This window comes from Pantherophis guttatus, chromosome 11, assembly GCF_059756535.1.
Source record: "Pantherophis guttatus breed Tessera chromosome 11, ASM5975653v1, whole genome shotgun sequence".
In the NCBI taxonomy this organism is placed as follows: Eukaryota; Metazoa; Chordata; class Lepidosauria; order Squamata; family Colubridae; genus Pantherophis; species Pantherophis guttatus.
The window spans coordinates 25,236,859-25,259,583 of NC_142073.1; the positions used below are offsets into that span (position 1 = coordinate 25,236,859).

General features: G+C 42.7%; 1 protein-coding gene and 1 long non-coding RNA gene across 2 annotated transcripts; one reads left to right on the forward strand and one right to left on the reverse strand.

The window, feature by feature from the left end:
• The first annotated feature begins 191 nt into the window (after window positions 1-191).
• Window positions 192-18,819, forward strand: UBA2 (ubiquitin like modifier activating enzyme 2). Its single transcript, XM_060681534.2, has 17 exons — window positions 192-1,152; window positions 3,793-3,876; window positions 4,694-4,764; window positions 5,338-5,402; window positions 7,136-7,236; window positions 7,345-7,466; window positions 8,878-8,945; window positions 9,925-10,046; window positions 11,085-11,184; window positions 14,839-14,999; window positions 15,303-15,396; window positions 15,486-15,598; window positions 15,680-15,835; window positions 16,001-16,097; window positions 17,038-17,143; window positions 17,353-17,480; window positions 17,905-18,819. Exons 1-17 carry the CDS (start codon window positions 913-915, stop codon window positions 18,090-18,092), a joined length of 2,016 nt encoding a protein of 671 aa, XP_060537517.2. The 5' UTR covers window positions 192-912; the 3' UTR covers window positions 18,093-18,819.
• Window positions 18,820-18,821: 2 nt separating this feature from the next.
• LOC148112311 (uncharacterized) lies at window positions 18,822-22,706 on the reverse strand. The gene is made up of 2 exons (XR_015729615.1): window positions 22,452-22,706; window positions 18,822-21,771 (listed from the first exon to the last, which is right to left on the reverse strand). It is a non-coding gene; the product is annotated as an uncharacterized LOC148112311 (long non-coding RNA).
• Window positions 22,707-22,725: the final 19 nt, after the last annotated feature.

The window sequence follows — 22,725 nt, forward strand, 5'->3', positions numbered from 1 at the left end:
CTTTGTATAAAAAAGAACACCGCTTGGGGGGGGGGCGAAAGCCCTACTAAGCAGGTATATTCCAAAGTAGGAAGGCTATTGCTTAACGCATTGTAAGCCGCCCCGAGTCTCCGGAGAAGGGCGGCATATAAATCGAACCAATAAATACATGAATAAATTGTCCCCCCCCCAGAAACAGGAAGGGCTCGGCTGAGGTGCGGGCAGAAGGGAGGCGAGGGCGAGGATGCCTGAAGCAGCCACAGGAAGCGGCTGCTAATCGTCCTGGACACGAAGCTCTACGGGGGCATCGGGGGTTCCGCAGAGCGACGGCGCCCTTTGTGTCCAGGCCTTTCGGCAGGCGACGCAGAGTCCCCGTTAACTCAGATCCCGGGCGAGGCAGGGACTGTCGGGGACGTCGGCCGGAGCTTCCATCCCATCGCCGGAGGAGAAGCCGCCAGAAACGGCGCTCCCTTCGCCGGCATCCTTCGAAGGGCTCCAGGGGGCCAAGAGCGCCTCTGCTTCGCCCAGCTCTGCCGCGGGGCTCCCCGGCCTCTCCAGCGGCGGCTGCCTGGAACTCCCGCCCTTCAGGCTGCTCTGCACCCCCCCCGCCCCCCGCCCATCGGGGCCTTCCCAGCCTCGGAGGCTCCTTGGCCGAGGGCGGCTGGAGAAGGCCCCGCGATGCGGTTGCGGGAAGCGCCTTCAGGGAGGCGGCCTGGCCGGGCACCGGCCGCTGCGCCTTCTCCGCGGCTTCCAAACGCCGCCTGGAAGCCGAGAAGAGGCCGGTGGGCCTAAAACAGCGCGGGGCGCCCTTCGCCGCTTTGCGGGCAGCCGGGCCAGAGTGGCGGCGAAGGGCGAAGGGAGTCCGCGCCGCCGCCTGCCGGCCGCTAGGGGCAGCCGAGGCATCGGCCGCTCTGGGAGAGCGCTTCCCGCTCTATGGTGACGGTCGCCGGAGGCGGCCTGAGGAACGGCGCATGCGCGGCGCCTGGCTGGAGTCGCTCGCCGTCCCTTTTTCCCGCTCGCTTCCTCAGTGCTGGGATGGCGGCGGCCCTGGCCCTGCAGGGGGAGCTGGCCCAGGCCGTGGCTTCCGCGCGGGTGCTGGTGGTGGGCGCCGGCGGCATCGGCTGCGAGCTCCTCAAGGACCTGGTGCTCACCGGATTCGCCCACATCGACGTGGTGAGGCCTGGGAGGCGCGCGGGCGGGCGCGCGTGGGGGGGGGGGTGGGGGAGGCGCTCGCGCTGCTTGGCGCCTTCTGGCCCCTCGCGTTCCAACCCCCCCCACCCGCGGGAGGGGCGGGGCCTGACGGCCGCGGGCGGAGGGAGTCTCTCTCTCTCTCTCTGCGGGCGGCGTCCGTGTGGGGGGAACCGGCCTCCCTCGCAGGGCCCGGACGCCGGAGGGCCTCGCGACCCCTGGGCCGCCTGCGCTCTCTCCTTTGTTGGCCCGGGCGAGATGCGAGAGAGGGAGCGGTTGTCCGCAGCTGCCCTGAGGGATGTGGAGCCCATCTCGCATCTCCCGAGCAGGTCTTGTTCGGACGTGGGGGCTGCTGACGGTGGAGCCTCCCTGTAAGAGAGCAGGCTACCTCGAGAGCAGTGTTTCTCCACCTTGGAAGCTTGAAGATGGGTGGACTTCAACTCCCAGAATCCCCCGGCCAGCAGCGCCCAATCCACCCATCTTCAAGCTTCCAAGGTGGAGAAACACAGCTCTGGAGCCTGGAAACAACCAAGAGAAAAAAGAGCGGCTTCTTTCACGGTGGATTTTCTGTCGGGGAGTGATTTGTATTTTGAGTTCAGTCTTTCTGTTGGTATCTGAAGCCTTATTCTGTTTATTGATTGGGTACTTACGAGATCCTATGAAAGTTTGTGCAAGATAGCCAACTTTGTTATAAATTAAACCCGTTTTCCTAGATTAGTCCATTGAATTAACATTGACCCAAAAAGAGACCTCCCCTCGGGTTAAAACTACTGAAACTTAATTGTTGTGTGAATGCATTTAATGGGGCTTTATACTTATTTATTTATTTTATTGAATTTCTATACCACCCTTCTCCTGAAGGACTCAAGGCGGTGTACAGCCAAAAATAAAACCATGACAATATAAAAATTAAAAGCAATTTAAAACAAATAAATTGGCCAAAAAACTCTAATAAAACAACCCATTTAAAATAGTAAAATGTTGTTATTATTTAGGCCAGCCCTGCATGTTGGAATAATAATGTTTTTAGGGCGCGACGAAAGGCATGAAGGGCACCCGGAGGAGCCCCTCTCTGTGGGCGTACCAGTCAATGGGAGGCTATCGGTGGCAGAAGGCCGTCTCGTAAATATCCAGGTCCCAAGCCATGGAGCCTTTAAAGGTGGCAACCAACACCTTGAATCGCACCCGGAAGACCACCAGGAGCCAGTGCAGCTCGCGCAGGAGCAATGTTACATGGGAGCGCCATGCTGCTCCCATCACTACCCGCGCTGCTGCATTCTGGACCACTTGGAGCCTCCGGGTGCTCTTCAAGGGGAGCCCCATGTAGAGAGCGTTACAATAGTCCAGACGGGAGGTGACGAGGGCGTGAGTGACTGTGCGTAGGAAGTCCCGGTCCAGAAAGGGACGCATACTTACAGTTTGGCTGTGGTTGCTGCAAGATTGTCAATTCATAACTGGGTTATTTTTGCTGCGAATGCAACTTTTTAAAATATATTCCCTGCAAAGTTGAAAGGTCAAGTGTTTTGTTTTTTATTGGGACCAGTCTGTTTCAATGTTTGTGTACTGGGTACACAATTTACCTAATTGTAAAAGAATTGTGAATTAATGTTTTCCCAGAAGGGCTTAGGGTATGCAGGAAATATAAAATACTTAAAATTTCAAATTTTAATATAAAGAAAGAATACAAAAACTGTGGAGGATTTCAAGTAATATTTTCAGACATCCATAAATTAAACTGCTATATCCTATATTTCTAGCTTAGATAAATATACTTTTGCACCTGTATGGGATGGGTACAGGTAACATTTTTTTTCTACTAATAAAGCTTAGTTTAGCTATGTTTTATTGATTAATCTCATTCTATAATTTGAGTTCACCAGGACATAATAGTAGAACAGGCAATAGAACTTATTTTATAATGCAAAGGAAAATAAGTTATTACTTGTTGATTATTGCAAAGTAAAAGCTAGAAAATAGATCTATATACGTTTAATATGCAGTAGGTTGGATAAAGATTTAATTATGGTGGGAGCAAATCCACTGATGTACACTGAGTGCATATGCGCCACAGACAAATTCCTTGTGTGTCCAATCACACTTGGCCAATAAAGAATTCCTATTCTAATTAACTCAAGTCTAACTGATTTCAGTTATTCTAAACCTGAACCTAGTTCATTCTGTTTGCATTCCAATAATTATGGGATTATCAAAGTACCTACATGAAGCCTTGAGCATACAAAGAAGAGACCCATTTGACACTCATGGTTGTATAAGATTGTTGTGTACATAACAGACAATATTGTGTGAGATATATTCTTTTCTGACCTTGGACTGCTAATTGAAGTAGGCAGTTGAAAATATTGAGAATTGATTGAGAAACACTATTTCTTAATTTAATAATGTGTATCCCACAATGACCCAAATCCAGATTGGTGTTCAGCTTTTAACATGAAATAGTATCTAGCTGCATTTTTGGAGAAGTCTGAAGTGAAAGCAAAGAGGTGGTCTATCTCTCTGGGTCCTTCCTCATTCAATGACCACAGAGCTTGATCTCTGATATGCATAAAATAGGCTTTTGCTAATTCATCTGAATAAATCTGGTAACTACAATTACTATATTTCTAGATTGATCTGGATACCATTGATGTCAGTAATCTCAACAGGCAGTTCTTGTTTCAAAAGAAGCATGTTGGGAGATCAAAAGCTCAGGTAAGAGGAATCCTAAGTATAGATAGTTTCTTATATTTTTCAGCTAATTCAAATTATTGACCATTTATAGCCTCCCTCCCTCTCAAGAAATCATTTTCATTTGTTCCTCTCCATTTTTCATTGGACAACAGTTCCTTAAATATTCGTTCATTTTATTCAGTTTTGTGGCTTTCTAACTCACATATTGCGGCTTTGGGTGTCTAGCGTTGTATTAAAAGCAAGTAAACAAGAAATAATAAAAATATGTTTAAAAAGCAGGCAAAAAAATTACGCCTCCAAAGCCATCCAGATCTGAGCACTAAGTAAAATCATAAGTTGTTTAGGACTTAGAACAAGGGTGCCAAACCCTAAACCGTGGTCCGGTATTGTGATACGGCCCGTTCGGAACTGGGCTACGCAAGTGGCAGGTGAGGGTGCATGCGCAACTCTTTTTGCGTGGGTGCCTCTATTATTTCATATCTGTTAGTAAGAATGTAGTCCAATATAGCTGACTGACTAGTTACTTCCTCTACCTTTTGGATGATAAAGTCGTCATTCTGCCAGTGATCTTTGCAGTGTCTCTTTCCCTCTCCCTCTCACACCTGTTCATGTAGCAGCTATTTTGCTTACTGACCAAGTCACTGGAAAGGACTGCCTCCCATCACTAAATAACAAGAGGGTGTGTACACACCAACCTTTTGCTTTTCATCTCAATTTGGTTTGTAACTGCCTATTTGTCTTGTAGAATTATTAAAAATCCATAAGGTCATTTCGACTTACTGTACAAAATTTAGATTTAATTGGTTGAATATCAATTTGCTTTCTTGATCTCTTGCAGGTTGCCAAGGAAAGTGTGCTACAATTTCACCAACAAGCTAATATTATTGCTTATCATGACAGCATTATGAAGTATGCCTGATTCTTGTTCTTAAGATTTTTAGTGCTTTTTTTTAAATGTCTGTTTTTGGAAATAATTTCTGTTTGTCATACACATAACTGGGTTTCTTCCATAAATTGAAGGATTGTAATATATCAGACCATTTGAATTATATATTTTTCTACTTAACTCTGATTTGATAACATAGAATACCTGATAGCGACTGAAACCTCATCGTCAGCTGTACATATTCCAAACAAAGATAGATTTCACTAGATATCTGCCTAGATATAACAGTCAATTTTTTTTCAGTAAAGAGAATGCTTTTTTGGATCCTAACTAGCTTTTTGCTTAAAGAAACAGGTTGTGGAGAGAGCAGCAATCTTCTATCAATTAGCTTTCCATCCTGAAATAAAACATTTTATTTTTCTTCAAACTGTTTTGATATGTTAACTGAAAGAAAGTATTTTTGAATTACATTGTGTAATGGACTGGGTAACCAGTGGAACTACAAGTCTAGCAATTTGATGTTTGGAAAATATTGTTTTCAAATAGGTTTCATTTGACACACTTAATTAAAACAGATATGTGCTCTTTTTTTGCAGCCCTGATTATAATGTGGAATTTTTTCGACAGTTCACCCTAGTAATGAATGCCTTAGATAACAGAGGTGAGATATCTCTTTGCATCTTACATTTTTAAATGGGTCCCACACACAAACACATTTGTAATCTCAAATATTCTCTACATCTCTTTCAATGTATTTCATAATAAGATGGGATGCATAGATAGACAGAGTAATATATAAGAATTAATTTGCAAGCTGCTAATTTAATTGTTGCCCAGTGATCAAAGTGAACAATATCTTCTTGTAGAGGGCCTAGGGAATGGCCTTGAAGGACAGAAGAACTGCTGCTCATGCAGTAGAAACTAATTTGAGAAAAATTAGCCCCTCCCTAAAGAGCTGTGGTGGTGGCGCAGTGGTTAGAATGCAGTACTGCAGGCTACTTCTGCTGACTGCCGGCTGCTTGCAGTTCAGCAGTTCGCATCTCACCAGGAGGACTCAGATTGTTGGGGGCAATAGGGTGACTCTGTAAACCGCTTAGAGAGGGCTGTAAAGCACTGTGAAGCGGTATATAAGGCCTACTGCTTTATCACACAAAGATAAAGGGCGGGAGAAGAGAAGCACATTCAGACGTGTTAGATCGGTTACAAAAAAAACAGTTCCAATCTATAAGGTTGTCAAGCTCTGCCCAAAAAATGACATAGAATAATCAGTCAAAGTTCAGTTTATTATTTGCTTCCATCAAATAGACCAAATCTTATCAGACTAAATGTATATTAATCTTGCTTTAAGGCCGTGATCATGTGGGCATGTGTGGTGTCACCAGCCGCTCTTGTGGTTTCGGCGAGCGCATGTGCACCGGCCAGCTGGTCTTTGGGTTTCCGGTGCACATGCACGTTCCGGTTTGGGCACCTGGTGCCTAAAACGTTTGCCATCACTGCTCTAAGGGATCTATCCTGGGAGATATTCTAGGAAGTGGCTATTCTAAATCTCTTGTTTGTTTGTTTGTTTGTTTGTTTGTTTGTTTGTTTGTTTGTTTGATTGATTGATTGATTGATTGATTGATTGATTTATATGCCACCCTTTCTCCGGAGACTCAGGGCGGCTTACAATGCGTTAAGCAATAGCCTTCGTACTTTTGTATATACCTGCTTAGTAGGGCTTTTTTGGGGCCCCCCTAAGCAGTGTTCTTTTTTATACAAAGTCAGTTTATTGTCCCCACAATCCAGGTCCTCTTCCTCTTGTCTTCTATCCAGCTCTGTATTGTGTTGCTTCTTCTTGGGCCTTTCTTGGAATGTGCTCCCTCCTTTCTAGAAACTGCTACGTTACTGTAGTCCATTATGCCACCCCTTCCATAGGCACCAACCCTCAGCAATGGCATAGGTTTCTATAAAAAAAATTAGAATAATGAAGTTGGAAGGGACCTTGGAGGTCTTCAAATCCAACCCCCTGTTTGAGCAGGAGACCCTATACCATTCCAGACAAATGGTTCTTCAATCTTCTTGGAAAACCTCCAGTGATGGAGCACTTACAACTTCTGGACGCAAGCCATTTCATTGGTTAATTGTCCTCACTGTCAGGAAATTTGTCCTTAATTCTAAATTGGATCTCTTCTTTTGATGGCGTTCCACACGGTACTTCTTGTTCTGCCCTCAGGTGCTTTGGAGAATAGGCTGACCTCCTCTTCTCTGTGAAGCCCCTCCAATAGTGGAAGGCAGCTATTTTAGTCAGGTCTATCTTGTAGGACTGACATCACTCTACTTTCGGGAGAAATATGGCAGTATTGGACCTAACTCTTTTGGTTCTTGGAAGTCAATAATGGTCATCTCTTTACACAGCTGCCCGTAACCATGTGAACAGGATGTGTTTGGCTGCTGATATCCCTCTTATAGAAAGTGGAACCGCAGGCTATCTTGGGCAAGTCACCGTTATCAAAAAGGTAAGACATTATTGTCTTTTTGGTCTCTGGTGCTGCAGCATTATAATCCTCAAAATTATCAATACTCACACTGCAGTAATTGTTTTTTTGATTTTTTTTCTTCAATAGGGAGTGACAGAGTGTTATGAATGTCATCCTAAACCAACCCAGAAAACATTTCCAGGCTGCACCATTCGGAACACTCCTTCTGAACCTATCCACTGCATTGTGTGGGCAAAGTATTTATTCAAGTAAGCTGCCTTTCTTGAAGGGAAAAATGCCATTCTCTTGTTGCAAAGTTCAGAAGAGTTCTGCTATTCTCTGCTCGTAACTCCTTGAGCTGGGGTTCCTTACCTGATTTATATAGATTTATCGGCTAGGACTATTGTGCGGATGATCCCATTTTATCGAAGAAACCTGGACGTAATAGATCATTACAGTTAACATGCTGTAAATGTAAACACAAGGAAGACACATTATCCTGTCCTGTTCAGTTGCAGCTGCCAAGCGTGCCTGTTTTCTGTGGAAACTTCTCTGACGTTTTTGTAATAATCCTTCAGAGATTCTTTCTCTAACAGTTGCATTGAGTGATGAATACCAAGAACACTATAACCAGCAGGGCCCTTTTGGACAAATTCCAGTAGTTGCAGTCTGTTCTTTATTAAATCAGATAATTTGGAATTGGTTCAAAGGATGATCTTTAAGAAAGATCAAGGAAAGTGGTAGATTTGGCCTTGAGAAGACAACTCTGAGAAGGATATGGGGACACTTGTGAAACTCCTCTAAGGATGACATATAGAAGACCAAATCCTGTCTTTGTCACTGCATGAAATAATGGATTAAATTGGAGGAAAGCAAATTCCAACTGAATGCCAGAGAATTTTCCTTAACAATAAATATATTTGAGGAGAGAGCTTGGAGGAGAGAGTAGACTGCTTTGTAAAAGAGGAAGATTTACTACTGGTAATCCTTGATTTATGACCACAATTGGAACTGAAATTTCAGTCACTATGCAGACAATTGTTATGCGAGTCATCAGGTAAGCAGACCTGATTTTATCAGTGCTTTTACTGCAGTTAAGCAGGTTAAGTGAATCACAGTCATTAAGCAAATCCAACTTCCCCAATTGACTTTGCTTGTCCGTTGTCTGCTGGGAAGGTTGCAAATAGTGATTGCTTGACTACAAGATACTGCAACTGCTGTAAATGGGAGCCTGTTGCCAAGCACCCAAACTTCAGTTGTGACTCCAGGGATGGTGCAATCCTTGTAACTTCAAGGGCAGGTCATAAGTCACTTTTTCCAAGGCTGTCATACCTTGAACTATCACTAAACAAACTGTATAAGTCAAGGACTGTTGAATAACATTTGAATGCAAGTCATTTAAATAATATTTGAATGTCCAAGTCAGTCTTGGAATTGGACACACAGCATCTCTAACTCTTACTATGGGGTTTCTCTCTCTCTCTCTAATTCTTAAAATAAACCTATGTGACATAGTTTTTAAATTGGACTAAAGTCAGCAGACATTCCTATAAACCAAAAGGATAATTGCTCTTCCAAATGCTGTATTTGTGGTGCGTGTGTGTGTGTGATATGTGTATGTGCATATTCACATCCTTTGTTCACCGTCAAATTGTGTATCTTGTGTGTTTGAACCCACAGCCAACTGTTTGGAGAAGAAGACGCTGATCAAGAGGTGTCTCCTGATAGAGCTGATCCTGAAGCTTCTTGTAAGTGTGAAATTCTTCTTCGTTCTTGAGCCCTTTACTCTGCCTGTTGGAGGCCCAGAACCTTTCACTGCTCACAGGGCTTTTCTCCCAGAGGGCCAACCAAGGCTGTTCCGTTCTCCTTGCCACAAAACCGTCGCTATCCGGACCATCCAAGTCTTGGCCCTTTTCTTAAAAGGTTTGGATTAAGAAGACTTAGATTTAGAATAACTTTTTTGTCACTTTGAATGTACCTAATCGGCATACATTAAAAGGAAATTTAGTTACTTACAGATCTCAAAGGGTCACCACCTCCAATATACACTACATAAACATGGCAAGATAAATAAATTGCAAAAGTATGCATATACCCACATATATTATTATTATATGACACAGAGAAACAACACAGTCTAGTTCAGATGTATACATGTACATGGCGAGAAAAATGAATCTTGCAAGTTTACCAGACCGATGGCATAGGAAGCAAAGCTGTTACAGAATCTGGTAATCATGCTAGAAATACTTCAAAATTTCCTCCCAAAGGGGAGCAACAAAAGCAGACCGTGAAGTGGGTGTGTGGTATTTCTAACAATGCTTTGAGCTCTAAGCACATAGCACTTATAAGCAGTATCCTGAATGACAGAAGCAAGCTTCCTATAATCTTCTCCACTGTCCTTACCACTCTCTGTATGGACTTTCTATTCAAGGCACTGCAGCCACCAAACCAAACACTGGTACACTTTGTTAAAATGCTCTCAATCATGCCTCTGTAGAAAGTGGCCAGGACAGAAGGAGAAAGATGTGCTCTCCTCATCTGACGCAGGAAATGCAGAATGTAACCTGTCTTGAGAATATCTCATATGTCCAGCCAAACTTATCTGAATGATGTCCGCAATCATCTGTGGGGGCTGTCTTCCAAAGAAGTATCTGCTCTTTGCCCAGTAAAAGATCTTGGGCAAAATATCTTAATGGTGAATGTAAAATGTTCCATTGTTGACAGGGGAGCCAGCAGAAGCGGAGGCTAGAGCAAGAGCCTCAAATGAGGATGGGGACATCAAGCGGGTTTCAACGAAGGAATGGGCTAAATCCACAGGCTATGACTCAGTAAAGCTTTTCACTAAGGTAGGGCAGGCTCTGTGTTTATGTTTGTACAAGCTGAAGAAAAACAGAACTGTGGACTTACTTCCATGGGGCCTATTTGTATACTAGGAGGTAGTGATAAATTAAATGAAACATGGTACCACGGTAGTCATCAGTTTTTAATTTTAAAAAGTTCTACATTTTTAAAAATTTAAAATTGTAAAACACTTCAGTGTGTTAATTAGTGATGTATTTTGAAAGGTGAAGACGAGTACCATATATCCCCTGTCCTCTATACCTGGTGAATCTATATAGCCCAGCGTGGTTGCTGTGGGACATTGCCAGTTTTGATCAGCTGCATTTAAGCTCTTAATCAGGGACATTTAAGAGACAGGAGGCTGTTTCCATACTGTAGAACAGGGGTCCCCAACCCCAGGGCCATGTCCTGTTTGGAGTCAGGCTGCACAAGTGGCAGGCTGCACAAGTAGTGGGCACACACACGAAGCTGTATGTGCCTTGCTCCCTCACCGTCCTCTTCCTCCTGTGCTGGTATAGGAATGCTAAAACTCCAAAGGCTCCCAGCTGCATTCACACTCTCCATGTTGTTTTAGAGAGAGGGCTGTTTTTCATAGCGACAGGCTGTACATTTGAGAAGGGAAAGCTGCTAAAATAGCAAGGAGGGATTATGTGGACAAATGTTTGTATCAGGTGGCACCATTTTGGGTCTGGGGGCCGTACTCTATACCTGAGGAGTGCAGTGAGATAAGCTGGGGATTGACATGACCTTTATTATATTTTTTTTATGGGCTACTTCAGTTTATGTTAACTTTAGTGTTCGCAAATAGAATACAGCATGTTTACTAATTTTGCTCTCTTTATCAAATTTACACAAAATTGCACTCAGCAATTTCAGATATTCCAGAAATTTACTATTATCAGCAAATGTCAAGATTCAGCGTATCTTTGAAACAGCTCTGTTGCTAATATTCCCAATCAGCTCTAACCAGAGAGCTGTTAATATTTCTAGCAAACAAGAGCATCACTTAATATTAAGCTTCCTTTCCAAATCTGGTTTTCTAGCTTTTCAAAGATGATATCAGGTATCTTTTAACAATGGATAAACTCTGGAGAAAAAGGAAGCCTCCTATTCCTCTGGACTGGAATGAAATACAAAATCAAGGTAAGCATTTTTAGATTAAGAGTTGAAAATAACTGAATCGGCCAAACAGTATTTCAATACTGGCCTCCAGCAGAACTGATATGTCTATTTACATCATTTATTTAGTGCTGATCCCAAAATATTTGTTTGAAGGATATGATCATGCCAATTTAAATTTGACAAGTTGCTCTTTAAATTTTTATGCCATCCAGCTCTCAAAGAACTTTGAGTGGTAACAAATAAAAAACATCAAAAAAGAAAATACAATCATTTTTATTTGTTTATTTAACATCCACAGCCGCCCATCTCATATACGTGACTGGCTAGCACACACAATTTCACAAAAACAAAACCATCAAAATACAACTAAACGGGTTAAAAACTATAAATAAAAATAAAATATGGGAAAGTACCTTCCATAACTTACAAGCAATTAAGTTTTGTGCATTCCAAAACATCTTGCAGGCTCCATATTTTGATTGAATCCTTAGCTGAATGACAAAACCAGATTTTAAGAGCTTCCATAAGGTCAGGTTGGAGCCAATCTCGCCTCAGGAATGATGTTCCACAGGAAAGATGCCACGACGGAAAATGCTCTCCTTTTGGGTTCTGCCAGATGAAGCTCCTTGGCAGGCACAATCCACCATTGTTGCCTTCTGCTGGACTTGATGGTACAGTAGACATAACCAGGAAGTGGCAGTCCCTCAAATAATCTGGCTTCATGTTACGTAGGGCTTTACAGGTCAAAACCAGCACTTTGAATTGAACTTGGAAGAAGACAAGCAACCGAGGCAGATTGTGAAGCAGAAGGATGACATGTACGGTTCTAGGGTCATACATAACTGCCTAAGCCATTGCATTTTGCGCCAAATGCAGCTTCTGGGTGCTCTTCAAGAGCAGCCCCATCTGGAATGCATTAAAGTAGTCCATTTGGGAGGTGACCATGGCATGAATGACTCAGGGTAGAGCTGCAGGATCTACATCTCTTTCAGTATATTACATAATAATATGGGAGCATAGATAGATATGGGAGTAATATTTAAGAATGTTAAATGCTCTGATTGCAAGCTGCTATTATTGGCCAGTGATCAAAGTGAATACCCTCTTGTAGAGGGCATAGGGAACAGCCTTGAAGGACAGGAAGAACTGCTTATGCAGTTGCACAAAAGCCTTCCTAGCAACACACTCTCCTCAAGCCGGAGTCATAAAGTCAAAAGGACCCCCAGATTGGACACTGGGTTTATTTGCAGTAGTGCCACCCCATCCAGCACCAAAGATGTCCTAGGCCTATAACTGACAGGCCCCAAAACAAAGTAACTTGGTCTTGTCGAGGTTGAGCTGAAGCCTTTCTGTTCCCCACCCAAACTCCTACAGCCTCCAGATCTTGAGACAGGTCATCAACAGCAATGTTTAATTTGCCATGGGCAAAGTGGGGGCCTAGGGAGTCATCCCCTCAACCAGTGTTGACTGGAACTGGCTCAGAAGAATAGAAATAGAAATAGAAATGAATAGAATAGAATAGAATAGAAATTAACATATATTAAAACGAAATTTCATTGCATTCAGCTCTCAAAAGATAAGCATCATACATATATGCGCGCACACATGACACAGAAAAACATCACTGTCTAGTTTAAATGTATACATACACATGGTGGGAAAAAGGAATCCTGCAAATTTACAATATAGATGGCATTAGGGACAAAGCTGTTACAGAATCTAGCAGTCCTGCTATAAATACTTCAAAGCCACCTTCCAGAGGGGAGCAACAGAAACAGACCATGAAGTGGGCGTGTGGGGCTTCTAACAATGCTTTGAGCTCTAAGCACGTAGCACTTATAAGCAGCATCCTCAATAATGGGAAATGAGCTTCCTATAATCTCAGCTGTCCTTAGCACTCTCCGTATAGACTTTGTATCTGAGGCTTTGCTAACATCAAACCAAACAGTGATGCAGTTTGTTAAAACGCTCCCAACGGTGCCTCTGTAGAAAGTGGCCAGGGCAGAAGTAGAAAGATGCACTCTCATTCATGCAAACTCTGGTTTGCATGCTTCACTAAGCTTGCACACTTCCTCAAAGGCACGATTGATGGTTTCAGAAGCCACTGAGAAATCAAAAAGCACAAGGGTAAATACACCACCTGCATCCTGATTTCACCCCAGGTCATCTATAATTGAAGTGTGACCCAAGCTGACTAAACACTAAATCCCAACCTGAAACTGGACTGGAACAGATCTAGATGATTCATTTCCTCCAGGGTTCTCATCAGACTGACCACCTTCTCAACAATCTTCCCCCAAAGTTATCAAAAGCCATTGATTGAAGGACTTCCTCAAGTTTATTGCATTTCACAAGTGCTGGTGTGAAAACGTTGAGGATGTTTGTGTTTTTAGATATCCTGCCTCAAGTTAACGAACTTTTCAGAGCAGAGGGGTTTCAGACCAGGCCGTTCTGAAGATCACTTTTGGTTGCCTTCTCAGCATTGGAACTATTGTCCTTCAACTGTTTGAGGGCCCATTTTTCTCTGTCAGCAAAGGAGTGTGGATCACGGCAGGAACCAGGCTGTGGCCAAAGAATAGCTATTGTTTCAAGCTCAACCTTCCACCAGTGCCACCCAGCACCCCTGCCCCAAGATCTCTGTGCTTTCCAGGCTTCTGTCCCCAATTCAGATGCTCCAACCTGGGCTGCCACCACTTCTTCTCATCAGGAATTTAAACATTTATTTATTTGTATACCACCTTTATTATTTTTACAAATAATTCAACCCAATACACCTTTCTCTGCCTATTTTCCCCACAACAACAACAATCCTATGAGGTGAGTTGGACTGAGAGAGAATGAGGGGCCCAAAGTTACCCAACTTTCATGGCCAAGGTGGGACTTGAATTCACTTTCTAGCTTGACGCCTTAACCACTAACCAAACTAGACCAAACTAGTCAAGGCAGAAGGAGATCCCTTGTATCCCAGTTCTGGGGGCATGGTTTGGTGGGGGGGAAGGGTAATGTGACTGGGTGGGCATGGCCAACTTTTTTTTTAATACTTTTAAAAGGATTTTTTCTACAACCTCTTCGCCCAAAGAGGTTGTAGAAAAAATGCTTTTAAAAGCCTCTGACAATCCCAGCTGAGCTGCGTGATCATCAGAGGCTTTTTTTTTTAACTTTTAAAAGCATTCTTTTGGCTGAAGTGGTAGAAAAAATGCTTTTAAAAGTTTTTTTAAAAAGCCTCTGATGATCGCGCGGCTCAGCTGGGCATGGGGTGGGCAGGGATTTTTGCTACCAGTTCTCCGAACCACCCGCCACCATTGCTACCAGATCGGGTGATCCGGTCCGAACCGGGAGCATTTCACCCCTGCCTTGTGTAGGGGAAGCAGTAACCAAAGTCCAGACTGCTTCCAAGAATCAAAGACAAGCCCAATATTTTGAGATACTGTTTGGGTGAATATTGTGCCTACCCACTAAACTTAATCTCTGTTGAAAGTGGCAGCTCATTTCCAACAGAACACTTCTTGGAAACTCTGGAAACTGCTGCTGTTTATTTGCTTCAGACATGCATTTGTGTTTGCAATAGTAGAGTGAATGGAAGCCTCGTTGTCTTAATGTACAAATAATATGTTTGATGTGAATGTTTTATAGAATAATTTGATCAGTTTTTCTTTTCTCCTTTTCCATCTGAAGACAACAGCACATCTAATCAGCAGAATGAGTCTCCTTTGGGCCTCAAGGACCAGCAGGTTTTAGATGTAAAGAGCAATGCCCATTTGTTCGCTAAGAGCATAGAGACCCTGAGAGTTCAACTGGCAGAAAAAGGTGATGGAGCTGAGCTTGCATGGGATAAGGTTAGTTCAGCAAATGTTTGAGAGTCTGTTGAACGCAGAGGAGTAAACCAGCCTGCTTCCTTAGAAGTAGCATTGTATACTGTTGAACAGAGCCAGAAAACGCTATTTAAGATGAAACGAATGACGGAGAGTCCAAGGCTGACTTGAAGGCTGATAAATGGATCAAAATGTTCTTTACTGGATAAATATGTGAGAAAGGTTTTGAAAATATATGAAACTGGAAAAAATGACCCATATAGTTTATATTTCATGATGGAGCTATAGATACTTTCTTGTTAACTGAAGATAGAATCTTGATTACAGGATGAGCCTTCCGCAATGGATTTTGTCGCTTCTGCTGCAAACCTCAGGATGCATATCTTTAGTATGAACATGAAGAGCAAATTTGATATTAAATGTAAGTTCTGGTTTCCCTGAGCTTTTTAAAATATTTGCTGTGCTGTTTCCACGTACAGGAAAAGCATCCTATTTTTGTTTCCTTTTCAGCAATGGCAGGAAACATTATCCCTGCTATAGCTACCACCAACGCCATCATAGCTGGTCTGATAGTGCTGGAGGGTCTAAAAATCCTCTCAGGAAAAATTGAGCAGTGCAGAGCGGTAAGTGTGGTGCAGCTAAGTACTTTTCTTTCCTTCTTGGCCTTCCTGAATACATGATTTGTTTTCTCTTCTCCTCTTAAGATTTTCCTGAATAAACAACCTAACCCCAAAAAGAAGTTGCTTGTTCCATGTGCTCTGGACCCACCCAATCCTAACTGCTATGTTTGTGCGAGTAAACCAGAAGTGACAGTGAAACTTAATGTCCACAAAGTCACTGTTCTAACACTGCAAGACAAGGTAAGTCAGCTGCGCTTTTCCCATTCAATTCCTACTTGAACAGCATTGATAGAATGCTCCTCCCCAGAATCTGTGCCCCAAGACTGATTTTTAACATTCTTGTTTTTAATTTAGAGAGAAAGGGAGAAAGAATCTTAGCATCTGAAAGTATATTTTTATCTACAGATAGTTAAAGAGAAATTTAATATGGTAGCGCCTGACGTCCAAATAGAAGATGGAAAGGGAACTATTCTCATCTCTTCAGAAGAAGGAGAAACTGAAGGTATGAAATTAAAGCTAAAACCGGATGGTGAATATAAAAAAAAAATTAAAGGAAAAAACACTTCTCAATTTTCTATATATTACATTTCATCAGTATTATTCAGTCCAAACTCCAATCCCACCACAAAAAATCCCTTGTTTTTTTTCTGAGACGCACATTACACTGTATTCTGGTTATAATTAATTTAACAAACATTCTCTTCTCAATTCACCATCTTTGCAACTGAACTAACTCAAGGAAAAATCTGCTGCTTAGCCGGATCATCATCCCTTATTCTCCTTTTCCAAAAAGCAAAAGAGAACAATGGTGGGGGGAAAGATTGCCCTTCTTCAGCCACTTTTAAAGCAGGAAAAATTCATGAACACAAATGAAAACATGGATGTTCCTTTTTTTCAGTGGTTTCTTTGAGCATCAAATTTATTTTCCTTGTGTACTTGCTAGAAGTGTGAGATGCAAGGAAAAGGGTACTTATGATGGGGGAAATGGAAAGAGATAAATGAGGATTGGACACTGACTCACCTGGACAAATATGGAAGTGGAAGAGAAAGAAGTCTAAGGGAAAGGGCTCTGAAGTCCTATCCTGAGCTGAACTATAAAGAGGAATGCATATTGGGCTGGAAGATGGCATGCTTGCAGTTAGACATGGGGTTGAGTAAGAATGTATTTTTAGTCACTTTTAAAGCAACTCTTTGGGCTGTCAAGGAAGAAATAATTCTGAAAACACTGACTTCGGTGCTTCCATAAAACCTTTACATCTTTTGTCCATATTCCTTTCTCAAATATGGTACATGCATGTCTCTTTTTTTTTCAGTCAGGCAAAGAACTGACTATAATTCAATGTTTTACCAGCCTTAAGTGTTTGATTATTATAACAATTTTGTAGATTGCTTTCATAAAACATTGCATGTGTCCTTTTTCTGATTTCCTTTCTTGCTTACAGCAAATAACCACAAGACATTGTCAGAATTTGGGATTCGAAACGGCACTCGGCTGCAAGCAGATGACTTTCTGCAGGATTATACCCTACTGATCAATGTGCTACACAGGTGAGGAAGGTCAAATCCAACTTTATGAGATATTGTTGAAATCAGAATTCCTGCGAAAAGAATGACAGAGATCTTGCTGGTACAGAGATCAAATCTGTGGCTTTTCTTGGCCAATTGCAGGAACCTAGAGGAGGTTCAGAAACACTTCTCATTAACCATGCAGCCATGCCCATATAGAAGCTTATTGTTGTCTGTATCTTTTTGAGCAGCGAAGAGCTGGCAAAAGATTTGGAATTTGAGGTGGTTGGCGATGAGATCATTGGTCCCAAATCGGAACCGTCCACCAAAAATATCACCAATGGAAGTGATGACGGAGCACAGCCCTCAACATCTACAGGTAAGAAAAAACAATATTGCTGATGTATTTTGGTCATTTTGGAAGTTTTGGCAGTCATGTTGCATGTTGAAATGTAAGCTATTTGCAGAGAACTAATTGTTTTGTACATTTTTTAATATTCTGTAAAACACAGATTTTACTTAATCCTCTGAATAAGGATTACACCAATTTCTTTCCTACTAGGTTGGTCTTGTCCCCACAACCATGTGTCTTCCTCTCTCCTTGACCAGACATTTTAGGAATTAAAGTGGTTTAGCCATTCACATCCTTCACTGCAAATGTCAGGTTGTGACATAGTCATAAAAGATTGTTCTCGAACAGCAGAAAATACTGATAGAAATAAAAATGCAGATTTTTCCAGTAAATGTGCATTTTAAAGAACTGTAAAAGCCAGTTTGCTGTATGGTGCTCCTTTCTTTTCCAGCTCATGATGATGATGATGATGATGATGTTCTGATTGTTGAGACTGAAGAAGGTCCATCAAACAATGCTGATGACACAGAAACTAAGAACCGCAAGAGGAAGCTTGATGACAAAGAATACACTGGTGCAAAAAGAGTGCGATCCGAGCTGCCAGATGACAAACAGGATGATGTGATAGCTCTGGACTGAGGGCTGCCATGCCAGAGGGTGTGCCAAAAGGCCAATGGAAGGGAGGTGTGAATAGCTGTATCAGCCCGATTTGCAGAATCTCTGCCATTGTCATTCTGTCACATTTAGATCTTCCCCAGTATGCTATTTGAAATATACTGGATTATCTTATCCACTCAAGCACAGTCACAAAAATTAAGCTCTCTATAATGTTTGAAAGCTGAATTGATAAAGGAAAACAAAGAAACCATAGTGAAAAGTTATCAATTGGTAAATTTTCAGAACATTTCAATTCTGGCTTAAAAAAACATTTCTTAGCTTAGTTCTTGCGATTTGTCACACCTTCAGAGCTAAATTTGAAAATGAAGGTGAGCTGTGTTTCAAGTAGTCATTGGACACTATGTAAATTACTGTAAAACAATTTACTCCCTCAGCTGGTAGTGCCTGCTGTGTGAAAAATGGATGTTGGTGTAGTGTTAGAGTTTCAGATTATTTATATAGGATGTTATGTAAAACTTAACTGCTACTCTACCAGCCATCTAATGGACCAAGTAAATACATTAGCTGTAAACTACATCTGTTTGCACAGACCACCTGTGTGCTGACCTGAGGATTTGTAAAGTGATTTCATAATACTGTACTAACTTTGATCTTAAACATCCACAAACATACTGCAGGGCTTTTGAAAAATATTCTTTGTTGGCATTGAAAAGGGAAGGGTTTTTTAAATAAAAAAATTTGTCACTGATTGTTGGAAAAAAATCTTTATTTGCCATGAGAGCATTTAAATCAACTCCCTTTATTTCTTTATCAGCAAATATAAACTTGATATAAAATGGTTTGTCGTGAATACGATTGCTTGAGGGCTCCTGGATTGGAGCATTGGGGTAGACCAGGTGCTTCGATAGAAAAACACTTTATTATTTATACATACATACATACATACATACATACATACATACATACATACATACATATGGTTTTGAAGTGTTGTTAGTTGGATTGAGATGCTTACCTTAATAGCAGAAGGAGCAATCAATAAATGAAAATTGCAATGGAACTAAAATGCTATAACCTTCATTGTTGAGCATCTTGATCAACTCCAAAGGAATCCACAACATAGACCTGAAAGTAGATTTGGGATTCTTGCAAGAAACAGCTTTAAACAAGGAAGTATTCTTTGTTTCTCAGTGATCTGTATAAAAGCCAAGTTCATCATGTTGTCTTCAAGACCCAGGATCTAGTTTTTACTGCATTTACAGAAAGGGTAGCCTACTTTCATCTCGGTCCTTGGGGATGAGGGCAGAATCTGGCCTACACATGGTTACCTGATGTGACTGAAGAAGCTGCACTTCATGAATGCACATGTGGAGTTTAATCTGCAGAGAGCTGAGGACTTTATTAACCTCCATTCTCAGTATTTTTGTTAAAAGATTTGGTTTTTAACAGGCTTGTTAGGTGGATTAAATAAGGAAAGAGCAATCTTATTTCAGAACGACAGAATGTGAACTCCGTTTCTTTACCTGCCATCCTTACATCAATGTCTCTAAAAGCCTTGAATCCCAGGGGATGGCCCCATCTATCTAATCTTAGGTATTTATGGCATATCAATCATGGCTGAATCTTCTGGCTGCTTATGCAGCTGGTGCTTGGCTGTATCAACATTCAACTATTGAAAGAATGGCAAGAATCTAAATTGTATTAAGGCTGGTGGGCAATGAAAATGGTATGCAAGTTATCAATGAAAGGTCAGTAAAACAAAATTATAAAATATTTTTTTAGATTTGGGTCAACAAATCGGCTGGGACAGAGACTGCTCCGTCTCTGAAGGCAATCCCTCTCCCTAATTCCCAAGCAGTTACAGCAAAAGCATGCAAAAAATGCCAGCAAGTCATCCTCCCCTTCCCCCCACCCCCTCCGATTGTCTTCAGCCGGTTCCTGCCTGGTTCCAAGGCCATTGTGCCCTGAGAGCCCCCTTCCAACAGAATGGCAGGACACGATGTGGAGCCAACACTACTAACACTAACTAACACTAACCCAGGAATAATTTCCTAACAACTGCAAGAAAGAACAGACTTCCTCAGAAGGTGAGCAGAGTCAGGAGTAGGATCTATCATGGATGCTGAAGTAGAGATTGTTGTGCAAGTGAAAGACTGTGGGAGATGATAACAAGAGTTGGACAGGACCTTGTAGGTCATCTAGTCCAACCCCTGCCCAAGCAGGAGACCCTATACCATTTATTACAAATGGCAGTCCAGTCTCTTCTTGAAAGCTTCAAGTGATGGAAGTTCCCACAACTTCCAAAGGCAACTTGTTCCATGGGTTGATCTCACTGTCAGAAAGCTGCTCCTTATTTCTAGGTTGAATCTTTTGTTCAGCTTCCATCCATTATTCCTTGTCTGGCCTTCAGGTGCTTTGGAAAATAGCTTGACCCTTTCTTCAGCACCTCAAATATTAGAACACACGATCTCAAAGGTCTTCAATCTTTATAGTTTATGAAAATCGGGATACTTTTTCCAGCAGTGAAATGCACTTACCTTTGCTACCAGTTCAGAAATGTGAGTGTGCACGTACCTCTTCTGTGCATGCGCAGAGGGTCAAAAACGGGACATAATGACGTCTCAGTGGGTGGGTGGAGACTCCCGCTGCTGGCCCTACCGGTTCGCGCAAGCTGGATAGATCCGGCCAGATTTCACTGCTGACTTTTTCCCTCCTACATGGATAGGTCTCAATTTACGACCACAATTGAGCCCAGAATTTTGGTTGTTGAGTCATCACGTGACCAGACTCCAATTTATGACTCTTTTTACAATGGTTGTTAAGTCACTAATCACATGGCTTGTAAGTCCAAATCCATCTTATCCAATGGGTATTTTATGCCATTCATTTTGCTGGAAAGCAGCAAAAAATGTCATGTGACAGACAATTCAACTGGTCGTAAATGTGAACTGGTTGCCAAGCCACCCAAAATCCAATCACATGACCAGGAAAATGGTGAGGTCATTAACTTCAAGGACTGGTCATGAGTAACTTTTTTGAGTCTGACTTAACTTTGAATGGTTGTTAAGAGATCGGAAGGTCATAAATCAAGGATTATCTACATTTGGACGTAAAAAGTTCACTGAGACCGAATCACTCTACATGCTTAGCCAACATTTAGCTGATGGTATGGGTTGGCCTTCCCCTTGTACCCAGATACTACTTCTGCTGCCCACCAGGTTCCTGTCCCACCCAAATCACTTTAATTATTATTTTGGCAAAATAATTTTTTTTAGGAACCTTTCAATATTTCAATAGGAACCAGACATGCTACAGGTAACCCTAGTTTAACAGCCATTCCTTCCACAATTGTTGGACATTATGACAAAGTTGAACTGTTCCTTGAAGTTGTGGTTGCTGCAGCGCCCCCTGCAGTCACAGGATCAAAATCTGGGCAGCCGGCAGTCCACCCACACGTTCAACCATGGCATGTGCTTCAACTCCCATTCAACAGGCCCTGCTATGGGGCTGCACCCCTTGGGCCCTCCAGGATCCTGTCGCTCCCTGGAGCATTTCTGCAGAAATTGGTAGATCCTGCCCTGCTCTCTAGCTGTTGCAGCCTGGTTCTTTGTATTTCCGTCTAATGTGCATCCTGCTACATCGGAGCATTTCAGGGGCAGCCTGCAGTTTCCATTTTCTGCTCTTCTGTTCCCAAAGCACACTGAAACCAGAATTGCAGGGAAAACGTTTTTCACTCTGCTCAGGGCCATTGTAACACAAACACACAAACACACATAGAGAGAGAAAAATAATGCATAATTGAGAGAGACAAAGTTCTTTTCACTGCAGAACCTCTTGATGCAACAGGCATGGGGATTAGGGGACTGATGAGGGTCTTGGGAGTTCCAGAGCGCCTGTAGCAATCTGCATTTCCTTAAAATCGAAAGCAAGGATGATGCAGAACACACAGACACAGACACAGGCACCCCTGAACAGAAAGGGTGCCTGTTATGGGAGGGCTGCACCAGCTCTGCTTGCTTGTTCCTCTCCCCAGGGATGGGAGCCTTCTGAGAGCTGCGGCAGGGCTCCTGGTAAGAGAACAGCCCCCCCCCAAGCCCAGGGCTGGTCCTCAGGGTCTTCCTCCGGCCTGTCCTTTGGCCACCTCTGCTCACAAGCTGGCTTCCAGGTGAGAGGAACACCTGAGGTGAGGCTGGCTCTTTTTCCTGGGCAAGACCTAGAACTTAAGACTTAGAATAACTTTATTGTCACTTTGAATATACACTAATCGGCATACATTAAAATGAAATTTGGTGGCCTAGAAGCCTCAAAGGGTCTCCATCTCCAATATACACTACATAAACATGACGAAATAAACAAATCAATATTAAATTATGCATCTACCCGCGTGTATTATGTGGCAGGGAGTTCCTTCGGCCGCTGAGCGAGCCCGCATTCTGGATCGGCAGAAGGCAGCAAACGGGAAACTTTGCCTTCGCCCACTAAGATGCGGAAAGCGGGGGTGGGGGGGGTCTCTCATCTGGGCCATCCCGAGCCCCGGAGGAAGCGCTCAGCTGCTGCCCTGCTTGGCTGAATGAGCCCAGCCCCCAAAGGAGTTCCTGGGGCTCGGACTTCCAGTCGCCGGTCCTCCCGGCCTATAAAGCGAGGACGGACTGCG